The following is a 22510-nucleotide window of genomic DNA, read 5'->3' on the forward strand; positions in this document are numbered from 1 at the left end:
TACTTTCTATTGAAGTTTTCATTTTATTCCTTGAATTATTCAGCTCCAGAATTTGTTTCTTCAGTAGCTCATGAAGGGATCGAACCACCAACCGTGGTGTTATCAGCACCATGCTCTAATCAACTAACCTAACCAGCCACCCCCAGTAGTTTGTTTCTATTTAACGATTTCTATTTCTTTGTTAAATTTCTCATTTTGTTCATATATTCTTTTCCTAGTTTTATTGCATTATATTTCTGTGTTTCCTGGAGCTCACTTAGTTTCCTTGAAAGAGTTATTTTGAATTATTTATCAGGTAAATCACCAATTTTCGTGTTTTTGAGTTTTATTACTGCAGGATTGTTACATTTTGGTAATGACATGTCTCCTTGATTCTTCAGGTCCCTTGGAGTTTTGCATTGCTGCTTTCTCATCTTTCAGTAACAGACGCCTCAGATCTTTCCTAATTGTCATTGTGTTTGAGATTTTTTTTTTTAGTCCTGCTTACATTTGGGATTTTCTCCTACCTTATACTATAAATATACCCACTCCACATTTGTTGCTACCTCCTACGGCTTGTATATCTTTTCTGATTGGTATTAACTCACCAGGTTGACTGTTGGGAACCAGAAGGTGGCGCTATAGTCACGTTTTTGGTTTCTCCCTTGCCCATAGTCCTTGGCTTGATTTTCTGAGCATATCCTGTGTTTACTGGGGCTGTCTCTCAACCACCCCACTGGGGAGTACACACAAGGAGTCGGCCACAGAGTGGGGAAGAGTGTGGGTTTAGCCCTTGAGGTGTTGGGGTGCCCACAGGTCAGGTAGGGGGAATCCTTGCATGAGGTTCTCCAAATGCAAAGTGGACTGGCTTCCTGCTTAAGTCCCAACAGTCAATAGGAACCTCATCCTTTTTATGCCCTTTGATATTCTTATCTCTTTCCCAATCTCCTCCTTCCCCTGAGTCATGGAGGTCCTGCCTCAATCTGGGTGCTGATGTGTAGACTCCCCAGCAGGGTCCAAACCATCTGTGGTAGCGGGGCACTCACTCACCGCTTTCCCTTTCACCTGCGGGAGAGGTCCCACTAGCTAGTTCAGGCACCACGTGGCTGAAGGACCCACACTGGTAAAGTCCCTCTTACTTTCTTTCTTTCATGGATCCAAACTCCAAACTTGTGTTTTATTTTATTGCACTAGAGTGCTAGAATCTTTCCTTGGCAAGGCTGGACTTTTACCAAGTCTCTTTTCCATGGGTATCTATCCAAGCCAGCGTTCCTCAGATTTGCCCAGAATGCTTTCAAGACATGCTAGGGCCAGTTTGCTGGCTTCTCCTGGAGCCACAGGCCAAACAGAGGTTGGCCTGATTATTACCCCATGCACGGGTAGGTGGGATTACTTCCAGGTCCCTTCGTATACGCTGGATCTCACAATTCCCACAAAGATACTTTGTTCAGTGATAGACGCTGATTTTTATTTGTTAAAAGGCAGGACTTCAAGGATGTCTTACACTAACTACCATGATAATGACATCAATGTAGACGGACTTTATATTCAGTTAAGAAGTGGTTGTTGTCCCCTTTGAAGAAAATATTGAGAAGGATGAATGTTGGAAAGCATTCCAAAAATCATAATATTGTGTGAAATATAAGTACATATATTTAGTGATTGGATAATGCCACTGGCATCAGTACCCTTGTATTGACAGGTAACAACAATGTCCTGGCATTTGTATTTGTTGAGTATTTCCTGGAGTGTAATATACTTACATGAAAACAAACATCTTGGTAGAAATAAGATGCTAAGTTATATAATTTCTGAATATATAAAATAGTTTTTCACATATATTTCAAACCAATGCCTTCTGATAGAGTTTAATAGCTTTAAAAATTAAATAAACTAGAGTCTAGAACAAAATGTATTTTTATAATAAGTACAAATAAATAATATTATTGCAACTGGGAAAAATCGTTACAGAAGGATGAAATTACCCATTTTTTGAAAACCTTTCCATGAAAAAGCCACCCTAGGAGATGATTTAAAATACAATTGATGAGACTTTACTTATGTCATGGACAGTAGATAAACTGAACTAGAATTCACTACATGATAATTTTCATGTAATAGTGATTTAATGACAGAATGCTGTCAATGGCAGTGGTGCTCTATTTCTACTAATAGACATTTTCAAAGCAGAAACATTTTATTTAGTGGAGCAAGAATACATATCAGTCTATATTAGATTAATACATGTTTATTTTCAATCACCAGTAGCTTTATCGAATTTACTGTGTATTAGACAGTCATTTTACACTAGACAATTAGTCTCTTAAGAGAAAAACACCCAACAGAAGGTGATATGCTGTATAAATTATCACTGCTAGTGTAATTGCAGTGAAAGACATTTAATTAACAACAAGATCTCCATTTTATGATTTTCTTTCACATTTGTGTAGCATGAATCCATAGCCTTTGTGATGGTTAATTTTATGTGTCAACTTGACTGCGCAGTGATGGTGCCCAAATATTGGCTAAACATTATTCTGAGTGTGTCTGTGAGGGTGTTTCCGGTGAGATTAGCATTTGAATCAGGAGACTGAGTAAAGCAGATTGCCTTCCCAAATGTGTGTGTGTGTGGGGGGCTCATCTAATCCACTGAAGTCCTAAGTAGAATAAAAAGGCTGAATAAGGATGAATTCACTCTCTCTGCTTGACTGTCTTTAAGCTAGGGTATCTGTATTTTTTTGCCTTCAAACTTGGACTCAGGCTGGAAATTATACAGCCCATTGTCCTAGTTCTTAGACTTTGGTCTTGGACTGGAACTATACCATCATCAAGCCTGAGTCTCCAGGTTCACCACTGTGGATCTTATGATCCCTCAGCCTCCATAATCATATATGCCAATGCCTTAAAATCAATCTCCCTTGCTTTATCCCTGTATCTATCTATGTATCTATGTATCCATCTGTCATCTGTCTAACTACTATCATCTATCTACATAACTACCTATCTATCAGTGTCTCAGGAGAACTGGAAAACACATCCCTGATCCAGTTTCTCTTCAGTGAACAAATAAAAACCAGTATTTGATTTTGCAAAGGTAAGGATCAGATTCCCATGTTATCACTCATTAATGTCTGTATACAGACCATATAGCACTCTGTGGAACAATTGTTGATTAAATATAACAGAATCCATACAGTGTTTTGGTACTTTGATCACACTCTGTGATCCTTTGAATATTACTCACAGGGCTTATGTAGTCATCTATGCAAGGTATTGTAAATTCCTGAACTCTAATTTATGTTGTCCTGAAAAGCAAGCTTATTTTAAAATGATTAATTACTCTCTTCTTCTTGTCCCTACACTAATTTTTAGAGTCTTCTCAATTACACTGTATGGTCTGAAGACCACCTTTCATAATAATAATCTTTCTAACATAGAAGCCATTCATCCTTTGGCTATGATTCAGCCTATAAAATCTTACTCAGATAAAATAACTTTATGAATCTCTCTCGAAAGTCATCCCTACCTTGGAAATATACTTTAGAAATAGTGTATTTGAAAAACAAGGGGGTCTCCAGAAATAAAAAGAGTTACAAATTTATAAACAGTAATTGATGAAAACTTAAGCTTTTTCACACAATAATGAAATTACATTATCTCTGATTCTATAATTATTTATTGAAAACCTATTGTTGCCCAAACCATTGTTTCTGTGACCATGATATTGGTTTTATACTACCTTGTTAATATAACATTTGTTTTATTTAAGCATTTATCCAAATCAAATGTCTATTTGAAATTTGTCTTAAAACTTTCAAGAATTGATAGCAAATAGTACACATTTTAAATTTACACTTGGTGTATATTACCTTGCAGTAATTTATTAAAATCAAAGAGAAAAAAATAAAGGAATTACATTTTTTCATGTTCCCTTTAACATAAATAGCGTTTGCACATGTAATTAAAATCTTCACACCATTTTTTATCATGGAAGCTATATAATTGATATTGAAAATCACTTTCTCTGAATAAATTATGATAGGCAAATCCAGGTAGATAAGTATCTTTAAAATAAGAGAAAGATTTTTATTAGAGTGAGTCATAATAAATAGCTCTTCTCATCTTTAAAAACTAAAGAACAAATAACCTTAAGTTGAATATATATGTATAAGAGTTTATTGCATTTGAAAGTTGTTGAATAGTTGAGTACTTGCATCTTTCAAACACCTGAAAGATTGATTCCCATTTACATGCTTAAAGTAGAAAAAAAAAAATGCTAATGTGCTTCTTTCCTTGCCTTATCTCCTTCTCTTTCTATCTCCCTTACCTGTTTACTGCTTGCCAGAATGAATGTGCAAAAAAAACACACACAAAAAAACAAAAAGCAACAACAACAACAACAAAACAAAAAGTGGATTCTAAAAAGTTTCAGCTTTTGGAGGAGGAAAACAGAGACAAGAAAATAAACTAGGGTTTAGTCTCATATCTTTCTTCAGAAGCTTTTGTGTCTGTAGACTAAATATTAGTACTCTATTCAAAGAAATTCTGTGAATGGGAATGGCCCTGAAGATCCAGTGATTTTTATTCCTTGAATAGTTGGAGATATTTATCAAGTTTCCAATACCATGGACTATGTTTCAAAACAAACAAAACAAACAAACAAACAAATAACTATATATGTATGAGTGTGTGTGTATATATATATATAACTTGTATTAAAAATCACCTATTATGTGTAGAAACTTTAAAGCAAACATATGTAAAATGTTTATTAAAATACTTAAGTATATACGGAGTCTCATTGTTATGCTCCATCATGGAGACCATATGTGCTTAGATCTACCAGAGTGACTATGCTAAAAACAGATGTTCAAAATGCATGTATTGAATGGAAGGAGATGATACAGTCAAGATAAAATGGAAAAGAATAGCACAAAACTTAAAGAATTTGATCAGGAAAGTGAGAGCTTAAATTGGATAGATTCATAGATAATGTTGTTTCACCATTGTGAAAAAAAAAACAACTAAAATTCCCAATGATGTCCCATTAATTACTGCCTGTTTACCAATTTATGTTTTGCATTTAATTTGTGAAGAGTCCCTTGGTTTTTAAATATATTAGTATTTCCAAAGCATATTTCCAAGGCAGAGTTTATTTGCAAAATAAAGATGGCCAGAACATGTAATAAGTACTTTAAAAGCATTATGACTTTTAATCCTCAATAAAACTTTGTGACATAATTATTTGTTATGATACTTATTTGATAGTTAAGGAATCATAAATTAAGAGAGCTTCTGCCTGATGTTATAATCCTAATACTTGGTTGATAAGGACTGCAACACAGATTGTTTGCCTCCAAAATATTAATGCTCAGGAACTGTGAAATACATTATTTCAGAAATTCCGTAATTTGATATTAAAAAGCTTTTGAGAAAACAGGAAATGAAAGAGGAAATAAATACAACTTGGAACAAAATAGAACCCAAGAGACACAGATAATCTGAAATGATGCAATTTGGATGATGTATTCCATCACTGATAAATTATGTCTGGCCCTAAGAAAAAATGTTTTTGAGATATTTTACAGATATACAAAGACATTCAACTGAGCTAGTGCCTGCATTTTAGAAAACTCATAGTGTATAATCACTGCAATTGAAAACAGGCAAGTTCTCAGCAAGCAAATTATTTCATAAATTTCCATATTCACCATGATTTCAATATGCTAACCGTTGCATTAGTAATCAAAACTTTATTGCAAGTGCATTGCATAACGCCAAAACAAACAAACAAACAACAATAACAAACAAAAAAAAACAATAAATACTCAAGGGGCAAAGATAATAAAATATATCCAACCACAATAATGTGCATTTTGTCAATGATTTTTCAACAAATCAATGTCTGATAAATCTCTAATAAAAATGTGGGTGAAGATTTGATGAGAAACAGGATATTTAAAGTCTTAGAGTCATTACTTACAAAGTAGTTTTAACTACTCATTGTTAAGCACAAAATAACTAGGAAATAAAATAGAAAAATCTGGCTGACACTATCTTATTACAGTTATTAAAGCTAGCATTACTGGGAATGAGACACAGTCTGTGTCTCTTTTGTTATATACAGAAATAACACGGTATTACTCTTGTGGTATTCCTATGCAAAATCTAGAATTGCGAGGAAATATCAGGTAAATCCAAATTGACGAGTAGTCTATAAATTGCCTCATTATGGATTATTAAGGTCATCAAAGTCAAGGAAATACTAAGGAACTAATCAGGTAAAAGCTAAGTGAAAATCTTCATAAAATACAGATTTAAGTTAATAATAATGTTTCATTTTTTAGTTTACTAGTTGTTAAAAATGTAAATCAGACAGAAAAAGTTGAGAACCATATGACATCACTGATATGTGGGATATAAAACTGAAAGCAATAAATGAACAAGACAAACAAATGAAGATACAAAAACTCATAGACACAGACAACAGTTCAGTGGTTACCAGAGGGTAAAGGAGGAGGGGGGATTGATAGAAGAAGGGAAAGAGGGTCAAATATATGGTGATGGAAGGAGAACTGACTCTGGGTGGTGAACACTTAATGTGATATATAGATGATGTACTACAGAATTGTACATCTGAAACCTATGTAACTTCACTAACAATTTTCACCCCAATAAACCTTAATAGAAAAAAAAAAGGAAAAAAATAAATTTCATGGGCTATACAAAAAACAGGCAGTAGCAGGCCAGATTTGACTTGTGGACCACAGTCTACCTAAAAATACAAATCTCAGAAGGCTGACATACCACTATTTAATACTGATTAGGAGCAAAAAAGCAGATAATTTAAACTTAATTTAAGATCTCCACTTTAACAAAGTAATTTTTATTAAAATACTATCCTTAGGAATTTGTATATCCTATTGGTAAAATAGCATCTCATTGTGAAAATTTCAGAAATCAAAAATATTTTTAAACAATTACCAACAGTTGTAAAACTCTATGTCAACCTCTGTTGTCCCAGCATAAGGCAATTTTATTATACATATAACTTTTTATCTTTTAAAAAGTAATATTTGAAACAAAGATGATATGAATTTTTATATTTATTAAAAGTAAAACCCTTATCCCTAAACTATTTATTGATAAAGAATAATAGTAAAACAAATATTTATAGTAATTTTTAAAACCAATTATTTAAGAAACCATAGAAAACTAAATAATTAAAATAACTCTTTAATGAATGACTATAAAATTAAATCATCAAAATAAATATGGTAAGAAAATAAGGTAATACATTTTATTATAATTTTCAAAAACCTGTATATGCTTCTGTTATTAATATTTGAGCCTAACTATATACTCTAATTAACTAAATAAAATGGAACTATAAAATAATGAAGCATAATTAATATAAACAACATAGAGTGAAATATGAAAACTGGCAATTTTCTAGAAAACATAGGCAACATTTGAAATAAGCCTTTCTCTTCTAAAGCTGAAATAAATAATTAAATAGATTACAATTAGTCTCAGTTGAGAAAAATGATAGAAGGTATCACTCTAATAAAGCACACCCTACATAATACAATGAAATTGTGTAGTATTTGGAATCTAAGAATTATAAAACATGTTGCAGTAATCACATATTCAAAACAAAATAAAAGAAAATGCAAAGTTACATAAACTGTACATTATAGGCTTAAAATAACTCAGAATTTAGTGTTGTTTTTTTTCTCCCTGAATCTAACTTTTCCTTTCTTTCTCTCCTCCCTCCCTCTCTTCTTCCTTCTGTTTTCCTTTTTTAGAGATTGTAAACCATCTCCCTGTCAAGAGAAATGAATGCAAGGAACCATGCTTCCCGAAAGTGCCAACAAAATATCTCCAGTAAGTCACATATCATATCAGCAATGTATATTTAAGGCAATATTTAAGGTGATAAAGAGAACAAATTAATATTGACAATAATTGCCCCATCTATGAAAAGGTCATTAAAGGCCAGGGCAAATACAATCTCCATATTATTTTGAGATTAATTATTCAAAGCCAAAAAAACATTATGTCTCCCTTGATTTGCCCTTGTTTACTTTTTATTATGTCAAAAGGAAAATTTGAGGGGATGGTATACCTGTGTTATTAAAGATATCACTGCCAGAAAAAATATTTAGCTTCCAAAAATTGCTTAAGAATGACCAGCAGCAATTAGACTTCAAACCAATAAGACTAATTAGCTAATAATACAACTGTCCAAAATTAGTTGAGCATCTCCAATTATTCAGAGAGAGAAAAATACCTGTGATGTCCTATGTCTTGCTCACAAACAAGGGACTATAAACCTTGTCATCATCTCTGCTTAGCATTTAGATATAGGCATTCAAATTCTTGACACACCAATAAAGAACGTGTTTACAAAGAGTGTAAGAGACTGACATTTAATGCATTTATAAAATTACTTATTGTGTTTATAATATTATGATATCATATCATTAAGTATAAACCCTATTTTTTAAAAAATCAGTGACATAGCTGTCGGTTAGCATAAGAGGGTGTCTATTAATAAGCAGTGAAGGGATGATTAAAGCAGGGCTTGGGTTTTATTCCCAACTTTGAGACCAGTTTAATTACAGCATAGCCAATTCATACTACTGCTCTAGGTCTCAGCTTTGTCATAGTGAATAAGGAGAGTGACTAATCAGGACTTTAATTTCTTTTATAAATCTGAGATAATGACTTCACACCTGTTTTGAATTTTAATGAAGTGTAAAATATTTTGACACCAATAATCTATAAAACCCTGAATGATTAAAATAAAATCTAGATATTTCTGCATGAACTGCATGTCTTCTACTAAAAGGAGAAATAGCATAGAACATGCCTTGCAGTCTTGCATAGAGTAAAATCTATTTCATTTAATTTTATTTTACAGGCAGCATTGTAGTTGCAAGAGACAGTTACAGGCAACATTGTAGTTGCTATATATACATATACCTATATGTACACACATATACCTATATTTATATATAATTTCAATGTATTTTCTCTCTACATATATACAGTCTAACCAATTAAACTAAGAGAAGTACTACTATGGAAGAACTGCTCAAATAAATGTAGGATGAGAAAAATAGCTAACTTTTGTTGTTGTTATTAGGTTGGTGCAAACATAATTACGGTTTAAAAGGTTAAAAATAATTACAAAAACTGCAATTACTTTTGCACCAACATGTTTTGAGTTTTAAATAAACTTCTGATTGTTTTCAAGAAAACAGATATGAAAGAGTATGAGCATAATCAAAGGGGAGAAATATTATTATTAATTACACACTATATAATCAAACCAGAGAAGATATGACCATAATACCAGTGGGACAGGATTACTTCAGTTGGCTATAGGGAAATGAATTGGGATAAATACCATATATGGAGACGTTTGTAAAGAAACTTGGGTCTCTCCAGATAATGTTTAAGATAAAATATTTAACCTTTCTGTAAATTTTATCACTCTAACTGATATTTATCTAGGTGTTGTACGAGTTTGGATAAATTGAAGATTAATGGATATGAATAGTAGAAGATGACTTTAGAAATAGGAAATGGAAGTAGGTCTTGATTTAAACTTTTAAAAAAATGAATAAAACTTGGAGACGTGCAAGGTAGGAAAGAGTCCATTCTAAGTGAAATGAAGAGTGAGAGCAAAGCCCAAGAAATGGAAATACTTCTGAGACATGAGGAAATTATTCTGAACCAAGTGAAGCATTATCAGAGAGAATTTGAAGTTAAGAATACATTGACAAAAGGTCAGATTATGGGAGATCTTGAAGTTCAGTTGAAGGAAATCGATGACCTTTTTCCTTGCAATAATGAGAAATTATACAACTTTTTAATACGAGAGCGACGTGATTAAAATAGTATTTGAAAAGGTTATTTCTCAACAATGTACTAAAAACATTGTATGGGATGAGTGGAAATAGTCAAATCACATAGGATACTTTGAAATTCAAATTGAACATTATAATTTTTTTTTACAAAAAATTAAAGGCATGGATCCAGGTACAGTTAGTTAAATATGGTAAAAGGATGGATTTTACAATTAGATCTGTTGCCTAAGGTAATTCATCTATCAGTTTATGTCCAAAAGAAGTTAGTACTCAAACAGAGTAAAATGTCTTTCATAGAGTATATGTCAGATGCCAAAATAAGATGCTAAAATAGTTAACCACGTAACCTGATTAATTACATTAATTAGCATGTTTGTTTCAGCAGAAACTTGTTAAATAAAGGTAGCTCAAAAAGGTTAAGCGCTGACTGAAGACTGACTTGTCCGATTAGACTTAAAACAGGAGTTTATGTTGTTTTTCTTTTTTTTTTAAAGTACTATAAAGTCTCAGATTATGAGAAACACCATTTCTTCAATTTTTTTAATGAATAGAAGAACGTTGAGATAAATAACATACATAGACATATACCGGGGGTGCCAAAAAAATGTACACATTTTAAGAGATGTTATTTATGTATTACTTTTCAAAGTTGAATTGAATTATAATACAGAAGCAGTATGTAATATGATGTTCACTCAAAAGATGTCATTAATAAAATGAGTGCTAGTGTCATTCATTGTATTACAATTTCAATACAGTTTTTTCCTATCTTAAAATCTGTATTCTTTTATATATATATATATATATATATATATATATATATATATATATATATATTTGTTTTTAAAGGTTTCAAAAAGCTTGTAAGTGTTAAAAGCCCAATGCTGTGTTTAATACACACAAATTACACTGTTTTCCTCCTACAAAGTAGTTACGCATTTTTTAAGATTAAAAAAAAAAATCTTGGAGTTAAAGAACTGCTAAAATGTGGTTCCTTTTTGTTGTCCAAAGTACACGTAATATGTGACATTAGAGGTACTTCAGGAATATTTTCTAACTTATGGAATAACAGAACATTTATAATAAACAGTGTTTCTAAAAATAGCATCAAAGGTGTTCTTGACTCATGGGTTTTGACTCCAAGCAAATCAACAACTTAAAAAAGCATGTTGTAATAAAAGCAATACTGTTATTTTTAAAACAATTTTTATAATTTGATCAGCATTTTCTTAAAAGAAGTAATGATTTGTATTTAAATATTATGAATATGACAAAACGTGATTTTAAAATTGAGGAAATAACTTTGATAGAATCTTAAATATTTTATTTCAGTATTTAATTACAGCTACCACTTCAAATATTAAACAAACAAACAAAAAACAGTTCATTATCTTACAATGAGAATAAATAAATGTTGAGCCTTAGTAAGAATGTATGCGGATTAAGGCATTAAACTGCTCCAGATGATCATGATATCAATATTTTGTTCATTATTATAAAGAAATCAAAATTTTCCTGTAGCAAAGTGAATTACTAAAATCCTATCAGAGGTCACCCAGGCCTTATTTCTTCTAAAGCACTATTGCTTAAAGGGTTTTCATGGTATTTCTAAATAGTTAAGCATATTATCATACAGGACTCATTTTAAAACATTTATAGTATACAGTTAATTCCATATGTGAATAAAAAGGACACAAAGAGCAAGTACATAGAAACTGACCTCATTAACGGTTGCATAGTAGCTTTCGTGCTTGAATGTGGGGGAGTTGTCATTTCTGTCTCTCACCAAGATTCGAACTTCATGGTAGATAACAGTGCCCACTTTTTTGTTGACGCACTGGACTTTTACCACGATGGAGTGTATGTTCATGGGTGGCTGCAATGCAGAAATTGAATCGTTAAAACACTAATAATTGAAACTGAAGGTTCTTATTACTATCAAAGCACATATTTGTTTAATAAAATGCCCTATGCTTGTTCATCTTTAAATGATAATCATCTACAAAAATTGATCCATCTTGTACTATTTTAAGGACAAGGAAAGACAAGTTTAAAGAAGCAATGATATGAGCTTGCAAATTATAAAAACAATGTGTTAATGAAAAAAATCTAACACCCATTACACACACACGCAAACACACAGAGACACACAGAGTGAATATCATCCCATGTTTGTAAATATAGATTCACTATAACAATTTAGTGTATACTACTATGAAACTACATTATGTGATTTGACAGTACCCACTCCATTATAAGTGTGTAGTGTAATTTGTCTAAGTAAAAGTTATAATGGGATGCTTTTATGTTGTTAATTTTTGTCATTATAAATGATACTTCAACAAGCATCTGTACATCAATAGGTGCTATATTGTGTAATTATTTTTTATGATAAATCTGTTGAAGGAGAAAAGCTCATCAAAGAGGAATATTTATTTACTCAGGTCCCATGATTAGGGGCTTGCAGAGTTGGAATGCACACGTGCATCTCTTTGACTCTAGAGTCAGAGTGTTTAACACTACAAAATGTATTTTGGTAATTTTAAAATTATTTTTCAAGCTTATAAAACTTTCCCTCTAAATATATCATTTAATCAGAATGACTTGATCTTACCACCCCATTTATAATACCATGACTCTTGCCTGCTCTCTCCTTTCAATTTCTCCCTTCGCTATTTAATTTTCTTTATTGCACTTCTCATCCATCACTTGGCATATTACATATTTTATATGTTTGTGTTAGTCTGTGTCCCTTCACTAGACTAGAAGCACCACAAAAGCTGGGGTATTCCTTCGGTCATGACTGAATCTCTCTACCCAATAACCAGCACTGTGTCTAGAACAGATGATTGTGTACTAGTCGAGTGAAACTGCTTGGCTTCCAGACTGAGTTCCATAACTACTAACTACATGATCTAGACGCCAAATCTCTTTGTGCTTAGGTGGCTTGTCTCTACAAATGGAGAAAATAATAAACACTGCTATGATCAAATCATGGTAAGTATTATAAGAAGTTACTCTGTGCTAGGCACTTATTAACACATAATGGATATAATTTACTTATTTATAAAAAAGCTAAATTTCCAAAAAAGTGAAAAACATATAATCTATAAAATACAAGTTTATAATCCTGGATACTAAATTATTAAATATTTGGATTAAAACCAATTTAAAGATACAGCAATATTTACTAGAAACTAGAATAGGCCACATTTCTAAGTGAAGAATATTGTCGAGTCTATGTCTAAACAGAAACAAACATTGTTTAATCTCAAGATATTTATATGGCCAATAAAGACAAAGGTAGTTGAATTGATTTGTATCTGGTTGAATAATTGTCTCCAGAAAAAAAAAAAAAATGAAGCAACACGAACACGTGGAGGAAAGTCTCTAGAGATATGCCATATATCTCTGTGTTCTAGTATCTATCCCATTCCACTTTTATTCACTGACATAAATGAAGGCATTAAAGCCATGTGCATAAAATCTGTGAATGTCACAAGGCTCAGAAGGATATATAACGTTTCATGACAAAAGAACATGTTCAAATCATTTTAATAAGTCAGAATAACTTAATTTCAATCACCTTATTTGAGAAAACACTTAATGACCCAAATATAATAAATGGCTACAAATATTAATGTGAAAATACAATTGTGAAATTTTGATGAGTGAAAGATGAGTTTACATGGCAACATCGTAAATGAGCTGCTGGGAAAATAATACAGACTTCACATTCATTAAGAATATCAGATGGGCAAATAAGTGGATTTAATAAGCCCCATTTTCTGAACAAATAAGATATGAAATCTGAACACTTTGAAATATGTGATAAAATTTGAGGATGTTTAAGCTTAAAAACACAAGATTTGCTAGACATCTGATTGGTTGTTGTGAAAAGATCTACTGATTTTTTAGTTTATTAATTGTAGTCCAGAGAGCAAACATAAGAAAAGTGAATACACAGTATTCCAAAGCATATGTTTTCAATATAGTAGAGGTTTTGTGTTAATCCAAATCTGCACATAAGAGAATGGACTATCTTATAAAGCAAGCCCCATAATTGTGCAAGCTTGAGGCTAAAAGTTCACTTAATAAGACTAGGTCTTAGAAGTATTCCGGAATTAATTTGAGTTAGTTGACCTCCATCTTTATTACCAGTTTTAAAGTGTTCGCTTTAAAAGATATTTAAGGAAAATCCTGCATATTTCAATTGTAAAGTAAAAAACAGAATAAATGCTTGTACTATTAGCCCTTGGCACACCTTCTGGAAGACAATCAGGTGAATTATGTCTTCTAAGGTTATTTGTCTTCTAAATATTACAAGAGAGACCTATAAAACCATTTCATCTCAACTTCTAATTCTATATTGAGTGGTAGCACTAGGACAGGAAGGTCACAATCTTTCCAAGTAGAGGATCAAATGCATGATGCACTGAGCTCACTTGTCCTGCTAAGTGCCCATAAATTAGATATAACCAGGTCCTCTGGAACTCTTGTCACTCTCAACTTTAGCTCCCTATACAACTGTTAGTTCTATGGAGAGAACTTAGCTTGCTATAAATTCCAACCATAATGGATCATGTTGAAGGCAAGAATTCCCTGTAGCTAATATATAAAACACATTGTAATCTCGTATTGGAATAGATTCTATTCTGCTCTAGAAGAAGGTCATGAATATATCAAGTACAGTTCTACTAAGCCAACTAGTGAGAATTTAGGAACTCCAAAATGCTTAAGAATGTGTTAAGGAAATTTTGGTTTATCTTTCATCACTGGGGTCAAAAATATGTCATGGAAATTTTATCTTCTCTAATTCTCTTAAATTGCTTCATTCATGAAACAGAGAAGAAAAAAAAAACTGTGTATAAATTGTTTGGGGGTAATTATTTAAAACAATCATAATTCATACATTCCTAGACATGCAAACTATTCTCCCAATTTAAAACTGAATATTTAACATAATACTCTGAATATATATTTGTATATTTGTATGTTACTGTATATATGCGTATAGGTTTTGATATGCATAAACTGCAGGAATGATACATACCGACAGTTGATAAGGTTATCTTTGAAAAATAGGGCTGAGAGTAGAAAGTAAGGGAAGACAATTTTTCAACAAATATGTATGAATTTTGTAATGGAAAAAAGACAAAAATAGAAAATTGTGTTATGAGTGTTTCAGAAAAATCACTTAGGATTCAACAAGCGAAGTGAGGTTCTTGTAGTGAATTTATTGCTGGTACAGTACTGATTGTAGCACACAACTTCAATGTAAGGGAAATTGAGTTTTTCTAGAAACGATGCTATTTGAAGGGCTAAATGATTTAGGGGGGAATACATATTTAGCAAACCTGTATAAGAATTGGTTTTATTTTTCATAAAGCAAAGGCAAAGTGTATTCAGTCCTCACAGGAAGGAAAGGATTTCCCCATGATTTTTATTTCTATGTACTTAGTACTACATTAACAAAATGAAAAACCTTCACTATTTCACAAATAAACTGGAAGACAGTGAAAGGAAATAATATACAGTGTGTTGCAGACGTGATTTTAAATAATGAAACAAATATAAAGGAAATTTGGCTGGTCAGAGATATGAATGTCCTTCACAAATTAAACTTACATAATAAATGATGTATTTACAGAACTTGCCCAAAGAAGAAAGTACATATTTAAAATATAATTTTAAGATATTAAAAATATAATTTTTAGATAGATATGTAGATTTTTCACAGTTAGTAAGGATATCCATTTTAGTTAATTGCATTTATTATATGCAAAGTTCAATTTGGGTTGGGATTAATATGATGTGGTCATTGTGCTCTAAGCAAGTCATATAAAACTGACATGAGATGAACAGAAATCACTATAATGCAAGTCACAAAAAGAGTTTGAAGGCTTTGAAATTTAGAGCACAAAATTACATACTGGTGCTACCATTAGGAGATATATCATGTAGAGAGTAGAATTTAAGATGACTTGATAATAGAGAACATTTAACTGAAGGTAAAGAATAAAGGTAATTTCAAAGGGTAGGCTCCAAAGAATATAAGAGAAGGCATAATAAGAAAAAAATGGATTGCATTTAGGGAACAACAATTAGTTTTCGTAGATTAGAGTCTCCATGTTTCTAAGTAAAAGGAAATGAGACAGGTTGCAGCTTGAATCTAGGAAAACTCAAGGGCTAGATAAGCCAGTTTTCAATGAAAAGTCATCAACTGACAAGTTCAGAACTCTGTTTTGGGGCACTGAATCTGGCACAGTTTGAACCATGAAATACGGTAAAGAGAACTATTAGGAATTTGTCCCAAAGTACAAGTGAGAAATAAGAGGGTTCATAGTGGGGTTATGCTCATGGATACACATACAAGGTGTTTTGTGGAGATAAAAGTATGAAACTTAGTGGTTAAATAGATATTGGCCTGGGCAGAAAGCCAAAAGGCAGGCGTAACTGAACACGGATCGATCACGTGACCTCACCCCCATTTTCTTAGCTATCACTGATTTAGTCAGTGAGTATTTAGATGCTCTCTCTCATTAATTAGGGAGAAAAAAAAACCAAAACAAACAAACAAAAAACACACAGTGACTATGGTCAGGCTAATAGCAGGCATTGCATTGAAAGCTTATAGGGAGCTACAGTGGAGTGAACATTAGTAAGAGCCAAAGCCAAGAACAAACCAAAGAAACAAGGAAGCAAAATTATATGTTCAAAGGAATCTAATCAGCAGGGAGAAAAGTAAAGCACATGCACAAAGAAAGGTAGACATTAGAGACTATGTGGTCGAAAACGAAGTAGTATCCTCTGTCCAGGAAAATTTACAATCTTGCTAAAATAAAATTATTTTTCATATCTGTGACACTGGTATTTTGAATATTCTCCACTCATTGACTTGAGTTTTTGTTTTTTTTTCTGATTTGTTCACCACAGCTTATATTATTTTACAATTAAATGAAATAATGATTTCCAGCAGTAACTAGATTTGGGTTAAAAACACTGATTTACCACACTGCTTTTCTAGCAGCAATGGTCTATACTTCACATAAAACACATGGGCATAGGGTTAAGAATTTTCAGAACAAAAGCCTTTACACTGTGATAATAACAAAACAAAACAAACACACAAAAAATTGAAAGCACTGTGGAAGCAGAAAGAGCAATTCACAAGAATTCAAAAAATAATTAAATAAATAACGTAAAAATTCAAAGGTATATAGGACATAATGAACTTCACTGAAATAAGAGGTAAAATCAACATTTATATTTTCCAAGTCACATGAAGGTTATTTCCTATTATGGAAAATATGGCAGGTATCTAATATCTAAATAAATTACTAAGACTCCAGCAAGTTACTCTAGTGAGATGTGATATAAAAGCACATATGTGGCAAATGTACATTGGTTCTCTTAGTTCTATTTAGAAAGGTTAATTTTGATATGCAAGATTTGCTAACAATTTGAGACTAAGAAAAATAATATTATTTACCAAAGGAAATATTTGTAAACTAGGGTCTATATAACCTTGGTAATTAGTGAAACTCTTGAAATTGATGGCAAGTAATTTATTCATGTGCAAATAAACTTTTTTTCCTGAGAAATGAGTACATAGATTTGATCAAAATCCTGACTGAGTGCTCCATCTCCCAAACTTGAAGACTCACTGACAAATCCATGAGTCCAAAAGTATATGTCAGCCATTATCATCATTTCCTTGACTCTTAGAAAGTTAATACTTGAGAACAGCCATGGAGTGAGCCTCCAAAGAAATGTTTCTTAATTTATTCCTGATATAAAGATTTAGCAGTTTCTACACATCAGGTTGCTCCCCACCCTTTTATGTTTTTTCTTTATCTCAATGGCCTCCATTACCAGCTAGCAGACCTACACTTTACAGTATTTTACTCTTCTTATTCTTCTTACAGTTCTTACTACTTCTTCTTACACTACTTCTGTACTTCTTCTACATAACTCTTTTTACTTTTTTTACACTTATACTTCTTGCTTAAATTCAATTCATACATTTATTCAAGAAGAAGTTCCTGATATCAGAAAACAAATATTTGCCAATCAGGCGTTCTTGCTTATTAGCTGTGTGAACTTCATTTATAGTTTCTAGATTAAACTTTCTTCATCTAAACTTGGAGTACACTAGAGCAGTAGACGAGTAAAATATGTAACAGTAACAACTATAAAATACAACAAAAACATGGAAAGAGTAGATAACCTTTTATTTTTATAAGAAATTACATTTAAAAAGCAACAGCCACCGATGATCTGCATGACCACATAAACTAAGAGTATTTTAATACCTAAAAATGCAAAAAGACATGATATCAGAATAAAATCAATACACTTAGCTTTGGACAAAAGGAAATAACTCCATCACTTTATATTTCTCATTTCATCATAGACAAGTGCTAAATTTTAAAGACTGGCTGTCTCTAAATCTACTGCACAGTGAATATATATATATATATATATATATATATATATATATATATATATATATGAATTAGTAAAATTTTAAGGTTCCTTTTAGCTCTACCATTCAATGATTCTGTAAAGCATCTATACTCAGCAGTCTTTAAATAATATATTAAAATATGTAATGTACCTAGTTAATTTTGCTTTGATCTCACATTTGCTATTTCCATCTGCCTTTTCTTCTCTTCTTTCTCAGCTTTCTTTCAATGATGGCTCCACCATCTTAATTTTGCAACATAAAATTGCACATTCATTTAACCTCACACTTCAATTTTCTAGATTAAGCACATTCTTGACATCATTATTTTTTTGCTCTGAACTAAATACATCTTCCTCCTCAGTCTTTCTCAATTAATGATTCCAGGAAAGAAGATGAAGGCATAACATCCTACTATTTATCAGTTGACTCCTTCCTCTATGATCACAAGTTTTATTTGAGAAAAGAAAAAAAAAACCTGCAAAATGCCCCTACTCACAGAAAGCTGAAATCTTGTGTCTATTTTAATTCCCACCACCAAGTGAGTGTACTTGTGTAAGATAGCAACATTAAATTTTTGTCATGACGTTAACTACACAGGCTTAAATTCGCATATTACTAAGCGTTAGAGCATCATCTATGCAACGTTTTGTTATTGTTTCAACAAGTTTATTTGCCAAATGGTAAATACCTTACAAATAATATAAGCATATTTTTTTTTAGTTTCTTCTGCAATATTCATTTAACATTTCATATTTTTTAGATGACCAAGACTTCGCCATCCTTAGCTAATTTCAGTTAGGTGTCTGCTGACAACACTTTAATTTGCAATCTATTTTTGCAAGTTTAACTTGATCATAACAATACTAATTCAAAAGAACATTTCTAAATGGAGAGGGAATTATTTTTCATTAGTATATTAAAGAACAAGGCTGGATTATTCTTTGAATGATACCTGTGCACATTTTCACAGGTATTATTTTCAGGTCAAATCAATTTAAAGCATATTCTCATAATGCTTTTTCAGCATAGCCCATGTCCAATAAATGCTGCCCTCATTAGAAATTAAAAAAAAAAAAAAAGATAATACTAAGAAAACAGATATTTATCATGGAAAGAAGATTATTTTTGGTAAGCAAGTAAAATTTAAACATTGTTATAGGCTAGATAAATGGAATACCACTTATTTATACTGAAAGGTATCCTTTCTCTTTACTCATAATTCAGACCTATAAATAGGTTCCAAAAAGAAAGTAATTTACTAGTAAACCAGTAAATTATTATAATCAGCTATAAGATGATTTTAAAAAGTAATCAAAATATAAAATGAAATGGTCTGAAATAAATATTCTATAGTTCTCCTAATATGTTACATTATAAAATTCATGACGTGTATATGGATATCCCTAATTAGAGCCAGTAAAGGTTGCTTGTGAGTAACACAGCTGGGGAAGGGGGAGGGAGTGATCTTTTGCCAATTTATGTCACTATCCAAGTCGCTTTCATAAAAATAAGATTTATGATAAAATAAATGAAGATAAGACAAGATAAATTCAAAGATAGCATCTGTCTTTATTCCATTTTACACCATTTTAGCCAGCCACCGAAAAATGTAAATTGTTGGGTATAAAGAATGTTGCTGTGAACAAAGGACATAGTGAGTGGGTGGCAGTGGTGGGGATGGGACTGCATCAAGGATGACTGTTTTTTGTTTGTTTTTTCTCTAAATTGAACCAACAGTCTCATTCCTATTCTTCACTGCTACCCACATTTTACATCTGCCATCCCTGCCCTGTCAGCTGTATCAAGGGCCTCCCGTAGTGCACAAAGACAGCCTGTCCTGGTGGGGGAGTCTAATGTACTGTCCACCTCACCACAAAGCTCTTAAAGACTCAAGTCTATAAACTTCTTTATAAATGAGACATTGAACAAATTTGGTAATTTAGCTGTTCTTTATAAATATAAATATTTAGGTCATGCTGCCTGAGAACAAGTGGGCAGGAATGACTGGACTGGAATATTGACAGGAATCTCACCTTTTGTTTTTTCACAGTTCTATAAGCACATCACCACAAACGCTTCCCTCAACCAATGCTTACTGCTTGTAAGAGCAGCCACCCAGTAGTATTTCCCACCAAACTCTCTGTCCTCAAGTCAACACCTAATTACAGGTGCACACCTCACCATGGATCATCACACTTCTCATCCTACTTTTCCATGCTTACCACTCTTTTATTATGAGTACTCTATTCTCTCCTTGTTCAGAACTCTGACAAGCTTCCAAGATGTTAGAAGGTAGATACTATAGTTATCTCAGAGGCAGATGGTTCCTTTCTTTCTTACTCGTTTTTCAAGGAGTTAAAAAAAAAAAAAGTTTTTGTTGATTAACACAGACAATGATCTCACATTACACAAAGGAAATTTTATATCATAATAACAAACACATGCTGATATTTAAATTAGAATAAAATCGTAATACAGAAACAAAGAAAGAAAATCACTAACATCTCTATCCAGAACTCTGCCAGTGCTGTTCAGGAATAGCATTTGTTTAACAGGATCCAACATCACCCAGTAATCCACATTGTCTTTTAAAGTGAGTTCTATCGTGGGGTTTGGTCCTCCAGCAGTCCCTTTGATCAGCAAGTTATCCACCAGAATCGTACCTGCAAACCAAAGAAAGTTATTTGAAAACATATTCCACTTGTATAAGTTCTTTAACAAAGATCATACGCTTTAAACCCTGGCTGACTTACAAATCTGTTTTAAAGCAGAAAATGTTCAACTTTGTATCTGGCATGATAGAAAAAAGATGTTCTGTTTAAAAATAAAAAGCAAAACATAACTTCATTATTCTATTTCTAAATCATAATCTGGGGAGATGAAGCTGAGAGTCAGAGATCCAAACACTTGGAGAGTTTCATCATCTATTTCTGGTTTCCCTTTAACAAAATGAATCTGTTCCCCTTCCTGTCCAACTCTTCTCACAGGAGTTATCACTGAATTTTATCCTGAACAAAAGGAAATGCCTATAATAACAGAGGCTGATACTTCAATTCAGATATGAAAAGAGATATCCCAAAAATAAGAGAAAGGAAGAGATAAAGAAGTAGCAGAATCTCCCATGGTGAGAACTGCTTCTTTTTTTCTTTTATCTTAGAGCAAACACATAAAACATAAATCTTAATGTGAAAGACAAAACTAATGTGCAGACATACAATAGAAGCCGTTCTTCTATAAGACATGTCTGGGGCACTCACTAGAACGGCAAACTATTATAATGTAACATTTTGATGCTTGCTTTCTTATTTTTCCAGTGGACTAAATTGTAGACACTTGTTGAATAAGAGTTGAAAGAAAGTATATCTGTAATCTTTCCTACTCTGTTAAAGATTCCATGCATTTTACACTGATGCAATTCAGATCTTTTTTTTTCTTTCTTTTTTTTCTTTTTTCCCCCATAGAGCAACGGTCCCATTGCCAAACAAAACAAAATGCAATATACCTTAGGGGCATCATTTTCAGCTGATCCATTTTATTAAACTTAAAGCATATAGAAGAGATGAGGCTATGAAAATGAAAATTATACCCTCCTGCAGGCATTAGAATATATGGCATATATCTAGAGAACTCTTTGCCTAAGGAAAACACATAAGAATATATAGATAATCCATAAAAATGAACCTAGCTTGAAAAATAATCATGCAAAACATATTTGCTACACTTCCTTAAGGCATCAAATGGTCTAAATATTATATCATTGGATAACTACAAATAAAAGGGGGGTTCTCTTAGGAAGATTTTTCCACCAAGTTCATCATCATCATCATCATCATCATCATCATCATCATCTATACTATTTCTTTAACATATTATTGCTAATGAGCACCATCTGCCTAGAGAACGTTTAAAGGAACCGTTTTTCTTTTGTAACAATAAATCTAAATAATGTTTAAACACGCATATTCTCACATACTTTTTTAAATGGCAGATTTTTTTTTCTACTTTTTCACATATTAGTATGCATATATGTAAATATTAAGTGAAACCTATTCTATCTTTTTTTTAACTGAAATGTCAAAGAGATAACCTACAGATAATACATCCAAAGTACAGATCTGATAATGATGGCATTTTCTGACCTACGAATAGATGTAAGGCCCAAGTACACCTTCATTAACAAACA

General features: G+C 32.0%; 1 protein-coding gene across 1 annotated transcript in view; it reads right to left on the reverse strand.

The window, feature by feature from the left end:
* PCDH15 (protocadherin related 15) overlaps positions 1-22510 on the reverse strand; it is a 1312736-nt gene that overhangs the window by 384408 nt on the left and 905818 nt on the right. The window contains exons 6-7 of the mRNA XM_074339439.1: positions 20830-20990; positions 11578-11733 (exon numbers count right to left, since the gene is read on the reverse strand). Of these exons, the coding sequence (XP_074195540.1) occupies positions 11578-11733; positions 20830-20990 (317 nt within the window). The remainder of the gene's footprint in view (positions 1-11577; positions 11734-20829; positions 20991-22510) is intronic.

Source organism: Rhinolophus sinicus, linkage group LG07, assembly GCF_036562045.2.
Source record: "Rhinolophus sinicus isolate RSC01 linkage group LG07, ASM3656204v1, whole genome shotgun sequence".
Taxonomy (NCBI): Eukaryota; Metazoa; Chordata; class Mammalia; order Chiroptera; family Rhinolophidae; genus Rhinolophus; species Rhinolophus sinicus.